The following is a 19,652-nucleotide window of genomic DNA, read 5'->3' on the forward strand; positions in this document are numbered from 1 at the left end:
CTGGAAATGTAAAGAAGTGTCTGGTTCTTTCAAAAAGCTATCTGTCAGTCCTGACTCAGGTCTACTATAAATACAAAACATTTGAAAAAAAACTCATGATTTACTTCCTCAAAATCTATAATCCAGATTGATTACAAAGAAGCAGCAAGAGAAATATGTCAAATTGGACTAGGAAACTCACAAGAAAACTAAGGAAACACAGAAAAATGGTAAGGAGTTGACATGATAGGATTGGGGAGGCAAATTGGCGATTGAAATATTTTTCATTAATTTTTATTTTTTTTAACAAATTCAAATAAAATAAGATGTCAGATTCCAGAGAAAAATCTTTCTCTACTGAGCATACACAGCATATTGTTCTATACAGATTGCTTTGGTAAGAAGAAGAAGTGAAAAAATCATAAGGAATGCTGGGGGAAGGATGAGTCATAAACAAATGAAAAAGCAAGACAAACAAATGATCTGGACTTTGTATTTTCTCTTAATTTTTAGCACTAGATTTTGCTTAAATGATTCTTTCCGGCATTTTGAATGTATAAGTACAAGTCTGAACTGACCCATTTCATTCCCTTAACTTTAAGTCTGTCACCTGGAACTGTAAATTAACAAGATAAATTTTATATGTTCTTAATAATATATGTGTCTAAATTGGCAAAATAGGTGCCAAGAAAGTTACAATATGATTTACTGTGGATCAAAATCTTTGTTGGAACTGTAGAGTCTAAAAAAATCATAGTATTTACTAAGAGTGATGACCTTTACAAGAAAAAGGAAGTGAGTGGATTTCTAGGAATCAGAGGAGATACAATTTAATCTCCTTCATGGATTATAATGAAATTGACTTAGCTGAGACATTTAGAATTAACAAACAGAATTTTATCTAAACAAGTTATTTCTTTAATAGTGGTAGGAAGTATGGATGAGGAGAGTGAAAATTGAGATAGAAATTTGAAAAATCTTGTAGGGGATAAAGGATCATTATTTACTTGTCACTGTCAGGCTTTCTCGATAAAATGGCAAGTTTTAGTGTCACTTTGTAAATTTTACATATTTATTCCTGCCCCCCCCAAAATAGCTTTTGTTTAAATACTTCATGAAGACTTGGCTGTGTTTCGTGAAGATTTACTCTTAGTGAAGTGTCCTACCACTGAAAGCTACAGAACTGTAAGCACCTCAGAAGAATAATGGCTGTCCTGCTCTGCCCTTTCACCAGCTGTGCCTTGCACACAATCATAGTTGCTGGATATGGAATCCAACTCATGGGATCCACTGTAGGTGCAGGTAGTAATAGTAAGTTACCATAAGAAATTGAGACAGATGAAAATTCCATGAGATTTAACAAAGTCTACAACACAGGAGAAGACAGAATCTCTCTTTTCAAAGCAATACATTCTTCCAAGAAATACACACTGTTTCTCGCATGCATTGGTTTAGGTGGGGTTGCAAGCATAAAAAGAGGTTAATTACAATCTCTGCTTATAAACATTTACCACTGTTTGTACAAATTAATTTCTTGTTTCTATACCATTGCTATGTTTCATTCACATTTCTGAGACTATGAAATCAATGAGTAAAAATGTAATATATTCCTTGAATATACCATTAGTGTGAATTATGTTATTTATTCTGCATTAAAAACTTTTTTTTTAATTGAGGTATAGTTGATCTACATCGCTGTGTTAGTTTGTTTTTGATGTACAGTAAATGATTCAGTCATACATACATATATATTCTTTTTCATTATAGCTTATTATAAGGTATTGAATGTAGCTTCCTGTGCTATACAGCAGGACTTTGCTGATTAACTGCTTTAGGGATAGTACTGTCTTAATATATCCCTTCCCTCCTTTCCTCTTTGGTAACTGTAAGTTTGTTTTCTATGTCTCTGAGTTTGTTTCTGTTTTGTAAATAAGTCCATTTGAATCTATTTGAAGCACTTTTTAGATTCCACATATAAGTGATACCATATGATATTTGTGTTTCTCTGCCTGACTTACAGACATTGTTTTAAAATTATCTTGTGCTGTGCTCAGTCGCTCTGTCATGTCTGACTCTGCAACATCGTGGACTGTGGCCCACCAGGCTCCTCTGTCCATGAGATTTTCCAGTCAAGAATACTGGAGTGGGTTGCCATTTCCAACTCCATAAATTACTTTATTCTACATAAAACAAACTAATATTTTCAATGGTAATTGCTCATAGCATAGTGTTTTAAAACACTGGCAAACATTTAACTTTAAACTTTTAGCCCAGGACCAGATGGCTTCACAGCTGAATTCTACCAAAAATCTAGAGAAGAGCTAACACCTATCCTACTCAAACTCTTCCAGAAAATTGCAGAGGAAGGTAAACTTCCAAAAGTCATTCTATAAGGCCACCATCACCCTAATACTAAAACCTGACAAAGATGCCACACACACAAAAAAGAAAACTACAGGCCAATATCACTGATGAACATAGATGCAAAATTCCTTAACAAAATTCTAGCAAACAGAATCCAACAACACATTAAAAAGATTATACATCATGACCAAGTGGGCTTTATCCCAGGGATGCAAGGATTCTTCAATATCCACAAATCAACCAATGTAATACACCACATTAACAAAATGAAAAATAAAAACCATATGATTATCTCAGTAGATGCAGAGAAAGCCTTTGACAAAATCAAACATCCATTTATGATAAAAACCCTCCAGAAAGCAGGACTAGAAGGAACACACCTCAACATAATAAAAGCTATATATGACAAATCCACAGCAAACATTATCCTCAATGGTGAAAAGTTGAAAGCATTTCCCCTAAAGTCAGGAACAAGACAAGGGTGCCCACTCCCACCACTACGGTTGAGCATAGTTTTGGAAGTTTTGGCCATAGCATTCAGAGCAGAAAAAGAAATAAAAGGAATCCAAGCTGGTTTTAGAAAAGGCAGAGGAACCAGAGATCAAATTGCCAACATCTGCTGGATCATGGAAAAAGCAAGAGAGTTCCAGAAAAACATCTATTTCTGCTTTATTGACTATGCCAAAGCCTTTGACTGTGTGGATCACCACAAACTGTGGAAAATTCTGAAAGAGATGGGAATACCAGACCACCTGATCTTCCTCTTGAGAAACCTATATGCAGGTCAGGAAGCAACAGTTAGAACTGGACATGGAACAACAGACTGCTTCCAAATAGGAAAAGGAGTACGTCAAGGCTGTATATTGTTACCCTGTTTATTTAACTTATATGCAGAGTACATAATGAGAAACGCTGGACTGGAAGAAACACAAGCTGGAATCAAGATTGCCAGGAGAAATACCAATAACCTTAGATATGCAGATGACACCACCCTTATGGCAGAAAGTGAAGAGGAACTAAAAAGCGTCTTGATGAAAGTGAAAGAGGAGAGTGAAAAAGTTGGCTTAAAGCTCAACATTCAGAAAATGAAGATCATGGCATCCGGTCCCATCACTTCATGGGAAATAGATGGGGAAACAGTGGAAACAGTGGCTGACTTTATTTTTTGGGGCTCCAAAATCACTGAAGATGTTGGCTGCAGCCATGAAATTAAAAGATGCTTACTCCTTGGAAGGAAAGTTATGACCAACCTAGATAGCATATTCAAAAGGAGAGACATTACTTTGCCAACAAAGGTTCATCTAGTCAAGGCTATGGTTTTTCCTGTGGTCATGTATGGATGTGAGAGTTGGACTGTGAAGAAGGCTGAGCGCCGAAGAATTGATGCTTTTGAACTGTGGTGTTGGAGAAGACTCTTGAGAGTCCCTTGGACTGCAAGGAGATCCAACCAGTCCATTCTGAAGGAGATCAGCCCTGGGATTTCTTTGGAAGGAATGATGCTAAAGCTGAAACTCCAGTACTGTGGCCACCTCATGCAAAGAGTTGACTCATTGGAAAAGACTCTGATGCTGGGAGGAATTGGGGGCAGGAGGAGAAGGGGATGACAGAGGATGAGATGGCTGGATGGCATCACTGACTCGATGGACGTGAGTCTGAGTGAACTCCGGGAGTTGGTGATGGACAGGGAGGCCTGGCATGCTGCGATTCATGGGCTCGCAAAGAGTCAGACACGACTGAGCGACTGATCTGATCTGATCTGATCTGAAATTGGAAAAGAAGAAGTAAAACTCTCACTGTTTGCAGATGACATGATCCTCTAAATAGAAAACCCTAAAGACTCCACTGGAAAATTACTAGAGCTAAGCAATGAATATAGTAAAGTCGCAGGATATGAAGTCAACACACAGAAATCCCTTGCATTTCTATACACTAATAATGAGAAAATAGAAAGAGAAATTAAGGAAACAATTCCATTCACCATTGCAACAAAAAGAATAAAATACTTAGGGATATAGCTATCTAAAGAAACAAAAGACATATATATAGAAAACTATAAAACACTGGTGAAAGAAATCAAAGAGGACACTAATAGATGGAAAAATATACCATGTTCATGGATCAGAAGAATCAATATAGTGAAAATGAGTATACAACCCAAAACAATCTATAGATTCAATGCAATCCCTGTCAAGCTACCAACGGTATTTTTCATAGAGCTAGAACAAATAATTTCACAATTTATATGGAAATACAAAAAACCTTGAATAGCCAAAGCAATCTTGAGAAAGAAGAATGGAACTGGAAGAATCAACCTGCCTGACTTCAGGCTCTACTACAAAGCCACAGTCATTAAGACAGTATGGTACTGGCACAAAGATAGAAATATAGATCAATGGAACAAAATAGAAAACCCAGAGATAAATCCACACACCTATGGACACCTTATCTTTGACAAAGGAGGCATGAATATATAATGGAGAAAAGACAATCTCTTTAACAAGTGGGGCTCGGAAAACTGGTCAACCACTTGTAAAAGAATGAAACTAGAACACTTTCTAACACCATACACAAAAATAAACTCAAAATGGATTAAAGATCTAAACATGAGACCAGAAACTATAAAACTCCTAGAGGAGAACATAGGCAAAACACTCTCCGACATACATCACAGCAGGATCCTCTATGACCCACGTCCCAGAATATTGGAAATAAAAGCAAAAATAAACAAATGGGACCTAATTAAAATTAAAATCTTCTGCACAACAAAGGAAACTATAAGCAAGATGAAAAGACAGCCTTCAGAATGGGAGAAAATAATAGCAAATGAAGCAACTGACAAAGAATTAATCTCAAAAATATACAAGCAACTCCTGCAGCTCAATTCCAGAAAAATAAATGACCCAATCAAAAAATGGGCCAAAGACCTAAACAGTCATTTCTCCAAAGAAGACATACAGATGGCTAACAAACACATGAAAAGATGCTCAACATCACTCATTATCAGAGAAATGCAAATCAAAACCACAATGAGGTACCATTTCACGCCAGTCAGAATGGCTGCTATCCAAAAGTCTACAAGCAATAAATGCTGGAGAGGGTGTGGAGAAAAGGGAACCCTCTTACACTGTTGGTGGGAATGCAAACTAGTATGGCCATTATGGAGAATAGTGTGGAGACTCCTTAAAAAACTGGAAATAGAACTGCCATACGACCCAGCAATAGCACTGCTGGGCATACACACCAAGGCAACCAGAATTGAAAGAGACACGTGTACCCCAATGTTAATCGCATCACAGTTTATAATAGCCAGGACATGGAAGCAACCTAGATGTCCATCAGCAGACAAATGGATAAGAAAGCTGTGGTACATATACACAATGGAGTATTGCTGCAGCTGCTGCTAAGTCACTTTAGTTGTGTCCAACTCTGTGAGACGCCAGAGATGGCAGCCCACTAGACTCCTCCGTCCCTGGGAGTCTCCAGGCAAGAACACTGGAGTGGGTTGCCATTTCCTTCTCAATGTAGGAAAGTGAAAAGTGAAAGTGAAGTCACTCAGTCCTGTCCGACTCTTCGCAACCCCATTGACTGCAGCCTACCAGGCTTCTCCATCCATGGGATTTTCCAGGCAAGAGTACTGGAGTGGGTTGCCAGTGCCTTCTACTCAGCCATTAAAAAGAATACATTTGAATCAGTTCTAATGAGGTGGATGAAACTGGACTCTATTATACAGAGTGAAGTAAGCCAGAAAGAAAAACACCAATACAATATACTAACGCATATATATGGAATTTAAAAAGATGGTAACGATAACCCTGTATTTGAGACAGCAAAAGAGACACAGGTGTATAGAATAGTCTTTTGGACCCTGGGGGAGAGGGTGAGGGTGGGATGATTTGGGAGAATGACATTGAAACATGTATATTATCATATGTGAAATGAATTGCCAGTCCAGATTCTATGCATGATCAGGATGGTTGGGGCTGGTGCACTGGGATGACCCAGAGGGATGGGATCCAGAGGAAGGTGGGAAGGGTGTTTATGATGGGGAATACATGTACACCCGTGGTGGATTCATGTCAATGTATGGCAAAACCAATACAATAGTGTAAAGTAATTAGCCTCCAATTAAAATAAATAAATTTATATTAAAAAATAAACTTTTATGCATTACTAAAACTAATATGAAATTCAACTACACATGGTTAATGTGAGGTTTCCATCCTACAAAGCAATATTTACACAGAAACCAAATTGAAATTGTAGATCTCATCACACGCTCTTAGCTACCATCTGTTGCTTAACAACAGCTCAATGGGTTTCTCACAGAACACCTGGGCAGGTTATGGTGCCTAAGAAAATTGATGCTTAAGTAAGCAATCCTAAAGCAATATATATCATCATGTAGATAACAATAGTTCTTATCAAGCCAGACACTAATCTCATCATCAACGACGTGTCAGTTATTTTTACAAATAATAGTTTACTGATAATAATAGCCCTAGGAAGTGCATAATTATTCATTCATGATAACATATTCTTCCCTGAAGCAATTTTATTAACTGCTCTGAATGGGTACACACAAGTTTGTAAATGGGTTTCCGGGTTTCATTTTCAGCTGTCCCCACATCTTTTAGGGCATAGACAGTATATTTATTATAGGCAAAATTGTGCAAGAAAGTAAAATGTAGAATACTTCGTTTGTTGTTAATGCAACACATCGTATTTCCAATAAATAATTATTACTTAGATGTGTGTTTTTCCAGTTCGGGCTTGCAACTTCTCTGAGGAGGCACTGCTGCTGCTGCTAAGTTGCATCAGTCGTGTCCGATTCTGTGCGACCCCAGAGATGGCAGCCCACAAGGCTCCCCCGTCCCTGGGATTCTCCAGGCAAGAACACTGGAGTGGGTTGCCATTTCCTTCCCCAATGCATGAAAGTGAAAAGGGAAAGTGAAGTCGTTCAGTTGTGTCCGACCCTCAGCGACCCCATGGACTGCAGCCTTCCAGGCTCCTCCGTCCATGGGATTTTCCAGGCAAGAGTACTGGAGTGGGGTGACATTGCCTTCTCTGCTGAGGAGGCACAGTCCCTCTTTAAATTGTTTTTGCTCCTGTCAGTATTCAAGTTTCATTCCCTTATAGCAAACACGTGTTCAGCATAAACTGTATATAAGAACTCCTCATGATCAGTGAAGAAAATAATCATCCTTAGAATACTACCTTTTCCAACTAGTAAATCATGAACAATCAAAATTAATTATATATATATATATATATATTTTTTTTTTTTTGGAATGGAGGTATTCCTTGACCTAGCTGAGTCTAAAATGAGAGGAAAAAAAAAAGGCAAAACAGCCATTCAGTCTACTCTACTTAAAAGTATAGAAATGCCTTGAAAATGAAAATAGATATGTCGAGGCTAGCATAGTACATGGATAAAATAGTACAGGTTCACATGAGCCACATCTCATCTATCTGAATATGTCTTACTTCCTATAGAACTTAAAGGGTTTTTATTTTTTCCTCCAACTATTCCTCTTGGTCTTTGAAAAGCAGATGTCTTTACGGTTGAAAGTCATTTGGAGAATTACAATGGTTTGATTGTTAACTGGAACATTTGCTCCTGCACAGTGTGAATGCAACAGATCATGAAAACGGACAGGGCAATGCTGCACGCATTATTTTAAGTTTAGAGAACCAACATAAGAGTGTACTTCTTGTGAAGAGAAACAAAACCCTTCCCAGAAGGTTGAGACACAACATCCTATTGAATCTAAAGTAAAAAGGTCCAGGGTAATATTAATATATACTTTTCAGTTGTTTACTTATAATTATAACGATTTAATATGTGATACACTGAGAAAGGAGAGAGTGCAAATTACATGCATGCATGAATGCACGCATGTTCAGTCGCTTCAGCTGTGTCCGACTCTTTGCAACTCCATGGACCGTAGCCCACCAGGCTCCTCTGTCCATGGGATTTTCCTGGCAAGAATACTGGAGTGGGTTGCCATGCCGTTCTCCAGGGAATCTTCCCAACCCAGGGATCGAACCCATATCTCCTGCGTCTCCTACATTGCAGGCAGATTCTTTACTGCTGAGCCCAGAAAATACAAAAATGCAAGTAAATCTGAAATTTTGTGGATACTAAGTCTAGAAACTAAAGACCACTGTAGCTGCTGCTGGTGCTAAGTCGCCTCAGTTGTGTCCGACTCTGTGCGACCCCATAGACGGCAGCCCACCAGGCTCCACTGTCCCTGGGATTCTCCAGGCAAGAACACTGGAGTGGGTTGCCATTTCCTTCTCCAATGCATGAAAGTAAAAAGGGAAAGTGAAGTCGCTCAGTCGTGTCCGACCCTCAGCGACCCCATGGACTGCAGCCTACCAGGCTCCTCCGTCCATGGGATTTTCCAGGCAAGAGTACTGGAGTGGGGTGCCATTGCCTTCTCCAGAAACTAAAGACTACAAAGCTTAAAATGCTTTGACTTTCAGGGAGTCATGATTCTAACATTTAGCAACACTGATATAAAATAACATAACCAGTAACTCATTGATATATCTACTGCCAAAATCAGCTACCAGAAGAACAGCACGGGGACAATTCCTGGGCAAAAACAGGCAAGTAAGTAAACAGTTACTGAATGCCCCTTGTGCACCTTAAAGTTTTTCATTAGATTGATCACCTATTCATGCATCCAGACAGTAATTACTTATTGAGCATCTCTTTTACACTAAGTTCTAAGAATTTAGCAGCAAACAGAACAAACTCCCTCAGCTCAAAGAGCTTACATTTGAGCTCTTGGCCAAGTCCTCCAAGTTGCACAAGTACCTCTACGTGATCTGGCAAACACAACTTTACCATTCCACCAAGTCACTGAGAGAGCCATGGCACACAGTGCCTGAGGCAAGAGGATTGGTGGGAAAAATAACAAAACCAAGTAGATGACCAGATGGAAGATGACAGAGAGAGCTCCGGGAAAGCAGCAGGGCAGAGGGAGGGGCCTGGAGGGAAGGGAAGAGAAAGGGAAAAGATGGAGATGAGGAAATGGGCCGGAGCAGAAATGAGGACAAAGACAAAGGTGTGCTCAACATCAGAAAATCCAGGCTCCCGTCCCACACTGCCTCTCCTAAAGGCAGGAGCTTGAGCAATGTACTTGCCCACTCCGATCCATGCTTCCCTCCTCTTTAGAACCAGACTATGGCTGTGGTGAAGATGACATAAGGCAATGCATCTAAAAATAGTTTATTACTTACATAGTGCTATAAAAATGGAAGAGACTTATTTATTATTGCTACATATGTCAAAGGATATAATCATATAAACTTTTAAATACTACATACAAATACCTCAACATTTCATGTTTGTACTGAGTAAAGAGAAAAGCCTATATAGGTAGATGATAATATTGGCTGCAGGCACTGTTGGCAAAATCAGAGTTGAAATATTGGGGGGAAAGGACTAGGTTTGATCTAAGATGATTTAATATTCAATAAGTGCTGAAATTTTCCAAAGAAAGTTGGGACGCCACTTGACACATCTTCTAAATCAAACTACACAAATACAGTAACACTTCTTTGCAACTATTTTTGAGTCTTCAGACTGAGAAAAAGGAATAATAGTTTTATAAGCATTTACATTTTTTCTAGTGATAGGAGCATTAAAAACCTGATGTCTTAACACTGGCAACTTTTAATTTTACTATATTTATATAACTGGAATGCAATTTTTTCATGGTTATAGCAAAATGGGATTAACAGCCCCAGAAACCTATAATGTGTAATACAGCAGAGTCTTAGATCAGAGACCAGGTTTTGGGTCTGATCTGCACCTACTAAGCTGTGTCACCCTAGACCCTCGGTGAACTTCTTTCCCTCTTAGTTTCTAAACTATAGCTGTGCACTTGCCTTTCAAAGGTACTGGGTACACCTTTTACATAGTCAGCCTTGAGTAAATGGCAACATTGATATCTTTGTTAGTAACCACTAGAGCAAGAATAACGTTTATTCTTATTCTGGAGACAGAACTATCGGGCAACTGTCATGATTGTAATGTCATCTATCACCACGGACCACCGTGGACATTACCTGGCCTGCCTATAAAACTTGTTTGACACTGGTTTTATATAACATGAATTTTGCTAAAACATAGCAAAGTGTTAAACGTCCTGGACCAAACAGATGACTTACTAGTCTTTTTTGTAGCTAATACCAAATTAGAATGTGCCATCAAAATTCAAGTGAAATCCCTTAGTAAAAGCCTCCAATGACTTTACAATGATAATAGCAATTATTTCGATTCACCAAGGATTTACTTTGTATGCACTAGTGACTCAGCTAGTCATTTCACCAAAACTGCCATTTAATCCTCAGAATTACACTGTGAAGGAGATGGTATTTTCACCAATTCACAGCAAAGCAAAATATCACTCAAAGCAGCTGAGGACCTTGTTTTTCAATCACACAATTAAGAAGTGGCAGATCAGAAGTGAGACCTGGGGCTGTCCAGCTTATCTAACACTGTCTGGTCTTTCCACTTCAATACACTCTTGCTGGAGATATAAGGATTTAATAGTACATCTCCATTAGAAACATCCAATGGGAATTTAAGAACTCTGAAATGTAAAGTTTTAAAAACTATATGTATATATTGCTCATGGATTAGACTCAAGATGCCAAGAATATAGTTTTCAGGGTAAGAGCTTCAGATACAGAAAAGTGACTGTGATGGAAGCCATGCTGTCTTACAAAACAAAACAAAACTAGCAGTTAACTAAAAGGGAATTCTCCTATCTTTGAAAGAAACATATGCTATTTATATATTTTGGAGGTGTGCTATAAAGAATTGTTACTAGGATTTAAGGTTGAATTCTCCAGGTACCTACTTACTGAGCAAATTAATTAAACATGTTTGGCTTAAATTCCAGCATCTCAATGTGGCTTTCATACACAAAACTTGTCTGGTAATGGTAAAAACAAAAATAAGGAAACAATGCTATTAGTTATTGGCAAGCAAAGCAAAAGCTGGCACAAGTAAAACTGCAAAATTAGTTGGTCCTAATTGGGCAACAGCTCAGTCAACACCAAAGTTTGAAAACTCTATTCTGAGAGTTAAACAGCCCTACACACTTCAGGAGGAGGCCCTCAGGAGACAGGATATGAGATGTTTCTCAGGTTGACCTCAACATCATGGCCACAGAAATCTTTTCAGAGATATTGTGGCCCTTCTAGTTTGCTCTTCTTTCTTTGCACAATCTAAGGTTCAGATTTGCTCCAGAAACTGCAATCTAAATTAGAATGAGCAACTAAAATGTCAGAATATATCCTAAGAAGAACTGTGATAGTTTTCCCTGCTGTATTCATATTATCACTGCCCATGGCACGAGAGGTAAACACTGCTTCACCATGTTATGGAACCTCTGTGTGAAATTAGAATGAGCAACTAAAATGTCAGAATATATCCTAAGATGAACTGTGATAGTTTTCCCTGCTGTATTCATATTATCACTGCCCATGGCACGAGAGGTAAACACTGCTTCACCATGTTGTGGAACCTCTGTGTGACTCCTTTATTCTACTTATTGCTACAGTTCAAAGAAGTGTTATACTAGCTAACCTTTTTCCAAGGTGAAGAGTTGAATTTCAATCTTGGAGGATATAACTGTTGAATTTAAAAAAAAAAAAAAAAACCACGAGAGGATTTCTGGTTTATCCACTCCAGTAATTTAAGATAAAATCAGTCCTTAAGAGTAATAAGACACATTTGGGAGTCTGGGATTGACATGTACACACTGCTATATTTAAAATAAAATGCCTTTCCATTAAAAATACGATCATAAATTAAAAAGAACAAACATTTTGCTTCTTCATCTAGTCACAATTTGAGCTGGAAGGACAAAGGAAACAAGCAAAAGTGAAAGCCTTGAATAAATAACTTTTTTTTTTTTTTACTATATATTGGCTAACTCATTTTCATGTGATATACAATTATTATATAAAAAGGGTACACACAAAGTATTATACTTTATAAATCAGTGGTATATAAATGTAGATCCCCCCCCCCCATATTTCTCTGTGAATCTAAAGATTCTATATGACTACAGCCCACCAGGCTCTTCTGTCCATGGGATTCTCTAGGCAAGAATACTGCAGTGAGTTGCCATGCCCTCCTGCAGGGGGTCTTCTTGACCCAGGGATCGAAACCGCATCTCTTATGTCTCCTGCACTTGCAGGCCGGTTCTTTATCACTAGTGTCATCTGAGAAGTCCATATGAGGTGTCAGAATGTATCTATTAACCTAAAATACTTAAATATTTTCACTAAGGTCTTTGCCATGATCCTCTACCTTCCTACCCTCATGAAAGAAACATGTGCATAAACCACTTAGATTATACCAAATAAGTTATCAATTTTCATACTTCGTTTTCCCTGTTATGCAACTTATCATCCTAGGTTCTTCATTAATCAGGCACTCAACCAAAAACTTTTCTTTATAGTTCACTGTCAGTATACGTATCCAAAGCCTAAATCCAAGGGGAGGGGAAGAAGGTCAGCACTTACTGGAAAGAAAGATAAAATGATGCACCGGTGGGGTAAGGAGATGGGGGAGAAAGAGACTGAGAGTCTGCCAAGAGCTTGCCACTGGCTGGAAGTCCAACTTTGCCAGGCAAATCCTAGCTTGCAGGCAGTGCAGAATAAGAGCAGACATGAAGACAGGAATTCATGCACTTCTAATTAAACATGTTTCTTCTGCAAAGGCAGTCAACTTCAATAGTGCTACTATTAGAGGCAGAAGGTATTCCACAATGAAACAGGATTGTCTTCCTTCACATCAGATAATTTTGTCAGATCTGACAAAATTTAGAACTTACCAAGCTCTCTCTGTGTTCTTGTACTCACTGAAGGTAGCAAGAACAGTAAAATGTGCCCCGTAGACTCATCCTGTCCCTTTGCTAAAATAATAAGATTTCAGAAAAGTCTGAGATTTCAGTAAAGTTCTTCAGAAGCTGTCCTGATAATTAGTCATCTACAACAGTGATTGAAGTGAGGGAAGGGGAAATTAAACCACTTGTACCCTTAACATCCACACTTCATCACATACCCAGGATACTAGTTGCTAATTGGTTCTAACAAAAAAAAAAAATGAGGCCGGTGGGGGTGGGATAGGAGGCAGGGCTGCCATTCTGCTCAAGCAGCTCATTTCCCATACTCTACCTGCACCCACCACGAGGACCCTGGGCTCACAGCTGCGGATGCAATGCAGGAGGGAGACCGATCGAACGTTGGAGTTGAGGAAGGCCACCACGCAGCCCAGCTTGGCCAGGCCAAACCACACGTGAACGAAATCCGGTTCGTTGCTCATCAGCAAAGCCACAGTATCGCCCCTTTTCAGCGGGGAATGGTTCAGCAAGACATGAGCCACTTTATTACTTCTCCTGTCCACATCCTCATAGGTGTAGATGTCTCCCTCGTAGATGATGAAAGGTTTCTGGGGCCGCTTCTTGGCCTGGATCAGAAATTTATCCAGGACAGTGACTAGCTCCCCTTTCTGTCCGTGCTTCCCTGTCGTCCAAAGTCCACAGCGAAACATCTTCAGCAGGTACCAGAGGTCACTCCAGAAGTAAGGGTACAGGAGTTTCTGCAAGAAGCTCAGGAAGACCATTCCAGCCCCTAGTCCTGTTAGCCACGGCAGGAAAGTGGGGACCGCAAGACCAGAAGGCAGCCCAGATCCCGGTTCCGCCATTGTTCTCTCCCGGGGGCACCTCTCTGCCGAGACCACCAGTCGGCAATGTGCAAGGCTAGCACCGGCAGTTCGCCCCAACCTTTATGGGAGGGAGAAGAACTCTTGCGAAACTGAGTTAAAAGTCTTCTGCACAGAAGTTGCTCCAAAGAATGCTGGGGATAAGTCCTAGGACACCTGGCGGGTGAACAGTTCAAGAGTGAGATAAGCTCAGGGGCCTCCGGGGGGGATCGAGGAATGCAGCACAGCACACATTGACTTCTGAACCCCGACGGCGGCCCGCGCCCTGCGGAGTTCTGAGGCACCTACCAGTTCTCTCCGGGCTAGTTGGATCAGTTCCCGGTGCCTTTCAAGCTCCTGAGAATAGCCCACCACCCTCGGGGGCAGATGCTCTCCGGTGCCTGCAACTTGGAGGCTGAATTCGAGCCGAGAGAAGCTGGGGTGGCGAAGACTGAGATACACAGCGGCTTCCCGCCTGGATCCTGCAGAACCGCGCAGGGTGTCGGGGCCACGCCTCCGTCCAGGGTGTCGCCAGGTCTTGTGGGATCCCCCGGCCCGCAGTGCCGCCCGGGCTGTGCCCCGCGCAGCAGCCCAGCGCCCCCTGGGCTCCCCTCGGGCGAGATGGGTCCCCGCGCTGCTCCCAGGTGACCGCAGCGCCCGCTGGAAAAGCTGCCTCCTGCGCGGATCGCAGCTCCCCTTCTAGGTTCCCGAGTTGGGGTATCTCTCCTCCGAGCCCCAACGGAGGGGCTCGCCTCCCGTCCGCCACCAGGCGCCGGGCCAACCCTGATCGGACCGCGGTCGCTGGAGCAGCTTTCTCCGGCCGTCCTCCGCTGGCTGGTGTGCAGCGACCCGAGTCCCAGGAGAGAAAGCCGCACTGCATGGGGCAGAGGGCAGCCAGGCTCCTGGAACCGAGTCAAGGAGTTCATTCATTCCATAAATGGTCAATAAAGGAAATTAAACTAGAGGCTACAGAGGCGAGGGGAAGAATTAAAGTAAAGAAAAACTAAAGCTGCCACCGGGGGCGGGGGGGAGGGGGGCGAGAGGGGGCGGCGGGGGTGGGAGGATAGGCAGGGAACAGGGAAACAGGAGACGAAAAAGATATTTATGAATTGGACAGATGCAGGAATATTTGAACTCTTTGTTCATGAAACATCACAAAGTGACTTTGAGGTTATGCAAAAAGTAGTTTTGAAAACTTATATTAGTAGGTTGGTATTGACATTTATACTAAAGTTCAATCCTTAGAGTGCCTTGATAGTGCTTTTTACAAAATTTTCCAAAAGTACTGTTTGAGGTGAGAGCTTAAGTCCATATTCACAATCACATTTTTAAAAAAGGGTAAAATGATTTTTATCCAGTGAGATCATTTAAAAAATGATCAGAACATCAAACTAAAGATTCTAAAAGGGGGGAGGGCGAAGTGGAGAGGCAACAGGTAATTAAAAATAACAATAAATTTTATACAATGGTGAAATTTTACTGAAGATAAACTGAGGGGTACTTAATTACATATGTTTTTCCTTGCAGATACCACCATTCCAGCTCTCTGCCTTTAAGAAGTGTGTATAAATAACCATTTATACACACTTCTTAAAGGCACATATTGAAATAATTAAGCATTGCCTCACTTTGTCAGCTTTTCCTTCTTCAGTCATGTTCTCCAGCTGGGTTCTAGATAACCTCAGATTTCCTAATAAATGAAAAACTATAACTCCAAGGCAGACTTTGGTTTATTAATCTGAAAATGATTACTTTGAAGTCACAGTGAAGAGCTTAAAAGAATGAGAGGCTGTTAAAACTCTTTTGTGTAGATCAAGAAAATCCTTTCTAAAGTTATTCAGAAACACTGCTCTTTTCAATTCAGAAACACCTTTCCATTTGAAGAAAAGTATTAGTATCCAGTAGTTTACAACTGAGAAGTTAGTTTACAACTTGAAAAGCATCTTTGACATTCTATGCTTTTCTTTCCTAGCTCTAGTTTGAATCAGACATCTCCTAGAAAACAATAGTTGAAGCAGAGAATAGAATATGTAGCAGTTGGTCTCAGACTTTTGAATTCCAATACAAGTAAAATCTGTCCTTCTCTAGTGGAAAATGAGTGAAGAAACATAGGTGTGCCATATTTTTAATGTGTAAAATTAAAAACATGAAGCTCACATTAAAACAATTATCATCTACTGTCATTGTTTCATAAACAGAAGAATTTATTAAAGCATTAAAAAGAAGAAAAGGAATACCATTATAATAAAAGACAGTCTTTGAGAATAAATCAAATTAACTTCATGAAAAACTCATGTGTTACACTGATTTTTCATATTATGGATCTCCTAACATGATCACACGGAGAAGGCAATGGCACCCCACTCCAGTACTCTTGCCTGGAAAATCCCATGGATGGAGGAGCCTGGTGGGCTGCGGTCCATGGGGTCGCTAAAAGTTGGACACGACTGAGTGACTTCCCTTTCACTTTTCACTTTCAAGCATTGGAGAAGGAAACGGCAACCCACTCCAGTGTTCTTGCCTGGAGAACCCCAGGGACGGGGAGCCTGGTGGGCTCCCGTCTATGGGGTCGCACAGAGTCGGACACAACTGAAGCGACTTAGCAGCAGCAGCAACGTGATCACAGGGCATGGAAAAAATTTCAATAACTACTAATATATGTGAGTTGAGAAAATATTTGGCATCATAAATGTAAGACAGTTTGATTTATTAGGAAAACTTAAAACATATGTTGCCAAAATTTATATTGGCCAGAGCCAATTCCATGCCTGAAATCTCACCACAAAAGAAGTAATCAGTGATCATCTTGGGACAGCTAGAAGTGTTGTGTGCATTTCTACATCAGCCCGTGAATCTGTTTTCATTTTTTCCAGGGATGTTGATTCACTTTCAAATAGTGTCAAAGACAGCTAAGTAAAAACAGATATAATCATTAATCACAAGTGTTAATTAACACAAAATGGGGGAAAGGCAGTAACAGTAATTACAAGTAAGCTTATCATTTAATTAAAATAAAGAGAAATAAACACACACACACAGTCTAGACATTTCTGTTAACATTACTTTTGATCAAGAACAATGCAATATTTCTCAGGTTCCCCTTTAGGAAATAAAAAAATATATACATTTTAATGTAATTTGAAAATAATTATTGTGACTAAATACAAATCAATGTAGAAGAGAACTTCCGCTTATTTTCAGTCTAAATATGCTCTACTCTACTCCTCTCTCATTTCTTATTTTACTTTCCTCTCTAATCCACTCCTACCCACCTCTGTAGCCTTAGTTATGTTGAGGGTGAATTGTTTAGTGAGTAGATCAAAGTAAAACTGAACAGAGCTTCATATGATGAGCCATGGCTCATCTTGACACCCATAGGGTTTTATCAATGTAAGTTAAAACTTTTGACTTTGTGCAGATCAATTACTTGTGTTCATGTTTTCTGGTGAAACTGTACAGCAGCCACATTTTAAAATATGGGAGGTCTGGGGGGAAAGGCAGAGGTTTAGAAAGGCACCAGATGATGCTACGTTGGCACCAAAATACCACAGCAGGTATTTGCACTGTGCCAAGAAGCACTGAGTTCCTACACTGCAGCCCACACGGGCAAAGGGTGGGGATGGAGTAGAATGTGTGAGAAAGAAAGATGCGGAAAGGAGGGTGAGAAATGCTGAGTATAAGATTTATTCCCTTTAAAATTCTGTTAAAGAACAGACTTTTGCTCAGGTTTTAATTAGTGTTTTACTCTCTGATCAGAGTTGTTTGTTTTTTTTTTTAATGGGAAGCTTGCAATCTGTGTGTATTAATGAACAATTATTGCCCAGATTATTATTCCTCACAAGGATACATGAAGTGAACTCAACATTAAAGATGATGAGGCTTGTTGTTAGAGAGTTGGGAGGCATTAACTTTATTACATGTCTTAGATACACTAAACACTTCCTGAAGTATAAAATTTTTATAGTAGGAAACAAGTGATTTGATAATAATAGTCTGGGGAACAATTCCCAAATAAACTAAATATTTAATTATCATTTCTGCGACAGACTACAAACTATGCCAAGAAACTCTTGCCAGTCAGAATTCTGCCAGGAAGACACTTTACACTCGTATTTTATTCATGGTTTTTAAAAACAGTTTGCATTCGCCCAAATACTTCTGTTTATGATAACTTCCTCAGTGTTGGTGAAATACACCATTTGGAAAAGATAAAACACTTATATAGTGTTTTATCACTGATTCTGAGTCCTCAGTGCAGCCTCATTTCTATTTTAATATAAACCACCTTTATTGACTGGTTCCAAATAGGAAAAGGAGTACATCAAGGCTGTATATTGTCACCCTGCTTATTTAACTTATATGCAGAGTACATCATGAGAAACGCTGGGCTGGAAGAAGCACAAGCTGGAATCCAGATTGCTGGGAGAAATATCAATAACCTCAGATATGCAGATGACACCACCCTTATGGCAGAAAGTGAAGAACTAAAGAGCCTCTTGATGAAAGTGAAAGAAGAGAGTGAAAAAGTTGGCTTAAAGCTCAACATTCAGAAAACGAAGATCATGGCTTCTGGTCCCACCACTTCATGGCAAATAGATGGGGAAAAAGTGGAAACAGTGGCTGACTTTATTTTGGGGGGCTCCAAAATCACTGCAGATGGTGACTGCAGCCATGAAATTAAAAGACGCTTACTCCTTGGAAGGAAAGTTATGACCAACCTAGACAGCATATTCAAAAGCAGAGACATTACTTTGCCAACAAAGGTCTGTCTAGCCAAGGCTATGGTTTTTCCAGTGGTCATGTATGGATGTGAGAGTTGGACTGTAAAGAAAGCTGAGTGCCAAAGAATTGATGCTTTTAACTTTGGTGTTGGAGAAGACTCTTGAGAGTCCCTTGGACTGCAAGGAGATCCAACCAGTGCATTCTAAAGGAGATCAGCCCTGGGTGTTCTTTGAAAGGAATGATGCTAAAGCTGAAACTCCAGTACTTTCACCACCTCATGCGAAGAGTTGACTCATTGGAAAAGACTCTGATGCTGGGAGGAATTGGGGGCAGGAGGAGAAGGGGATGACAGAGGATGAGATGGCTGGATGGCATCACTGACTCGATGGACATGAGTTTGAGTGAACTCCGGGAGTTGGTGATGGACAGGGAGGCCTGGCATGCTGCGATTCATGGGGTCACAAAGAGTCAGACATGACTGAGCGACTGAACTGAACTGAACTGAACTGAGTCTACTCCTCAGAAGGATGGGGAAGGCCTAGGAGACCAAAGCCTTTTTCTACAAACAAGAAACTGAGGATATGGAGGGGCTTTTGTACCCAGGAAGGCCCTGAAGAGTCCTACTTTTCAGTCTTCCCTTTTCTTTTGCTACTCCTCAATCCTGAGAGGAACAGGGGGCAGAGCAGGAAAGAGAATAAAGTTTTTGATTGAGACATTAATCACAAACTCAGCAGGGGAGCTCGGTTTAGGGAGACTTGATTTCATAAGGCCACCTGCCTGTCCCCCGCCTCCATACTTATCACCTGGGTTTTATAATTGTTAACGTTCTGCCGATTTTGTTTCAACTGTCTTTTTT

General features: G+C 40.2%; 1 protein-coding gene across 2 annotated transcripts in view; it reads right to left on the reverse strand.

Annotated features, from left to right (window-relative positions):
- Nucleotides 1-14,963, reverse strand: part of SLC27A6 (solute carrier family 27 member 6) — an 81,761-nt gene extending 66,798 nt beyond the window's left edge. The window contains exon 1 of one of the 2 annotated variants that reach the window (XM_061422895.1): nt 13,549-14,963. In XM_061422895.1, coding sequence (XP_061278879.1) covers nt 13,549-14,077 — 529 coding nt within the window. In that variant the 5' untranslated portion in view covers nt 14,078-14,963. The remainder of the gene's footprint in view (nt 1-13,548) is intronic. The other variant, XM_061422897.1, reaches the window with a different exon arrangement.
- Between the last annotated feature and the right edge of the window lie 4,689 nt (nt 14,964-19,652).

This window comes from Bos javanicus, chromosome 7, assembly GCF_032452875.1.
Source record: "Bos javanicus breed banteng chromosome 7, ARS-OSU_banteng_1.0, whole genome shotgun sequence".
Lineage (NCBI taxonomy): Eukaryota > Metazoa > Chordata > Mammalia > Artiodactyla > Bovidae > Bos > Bos javanicus.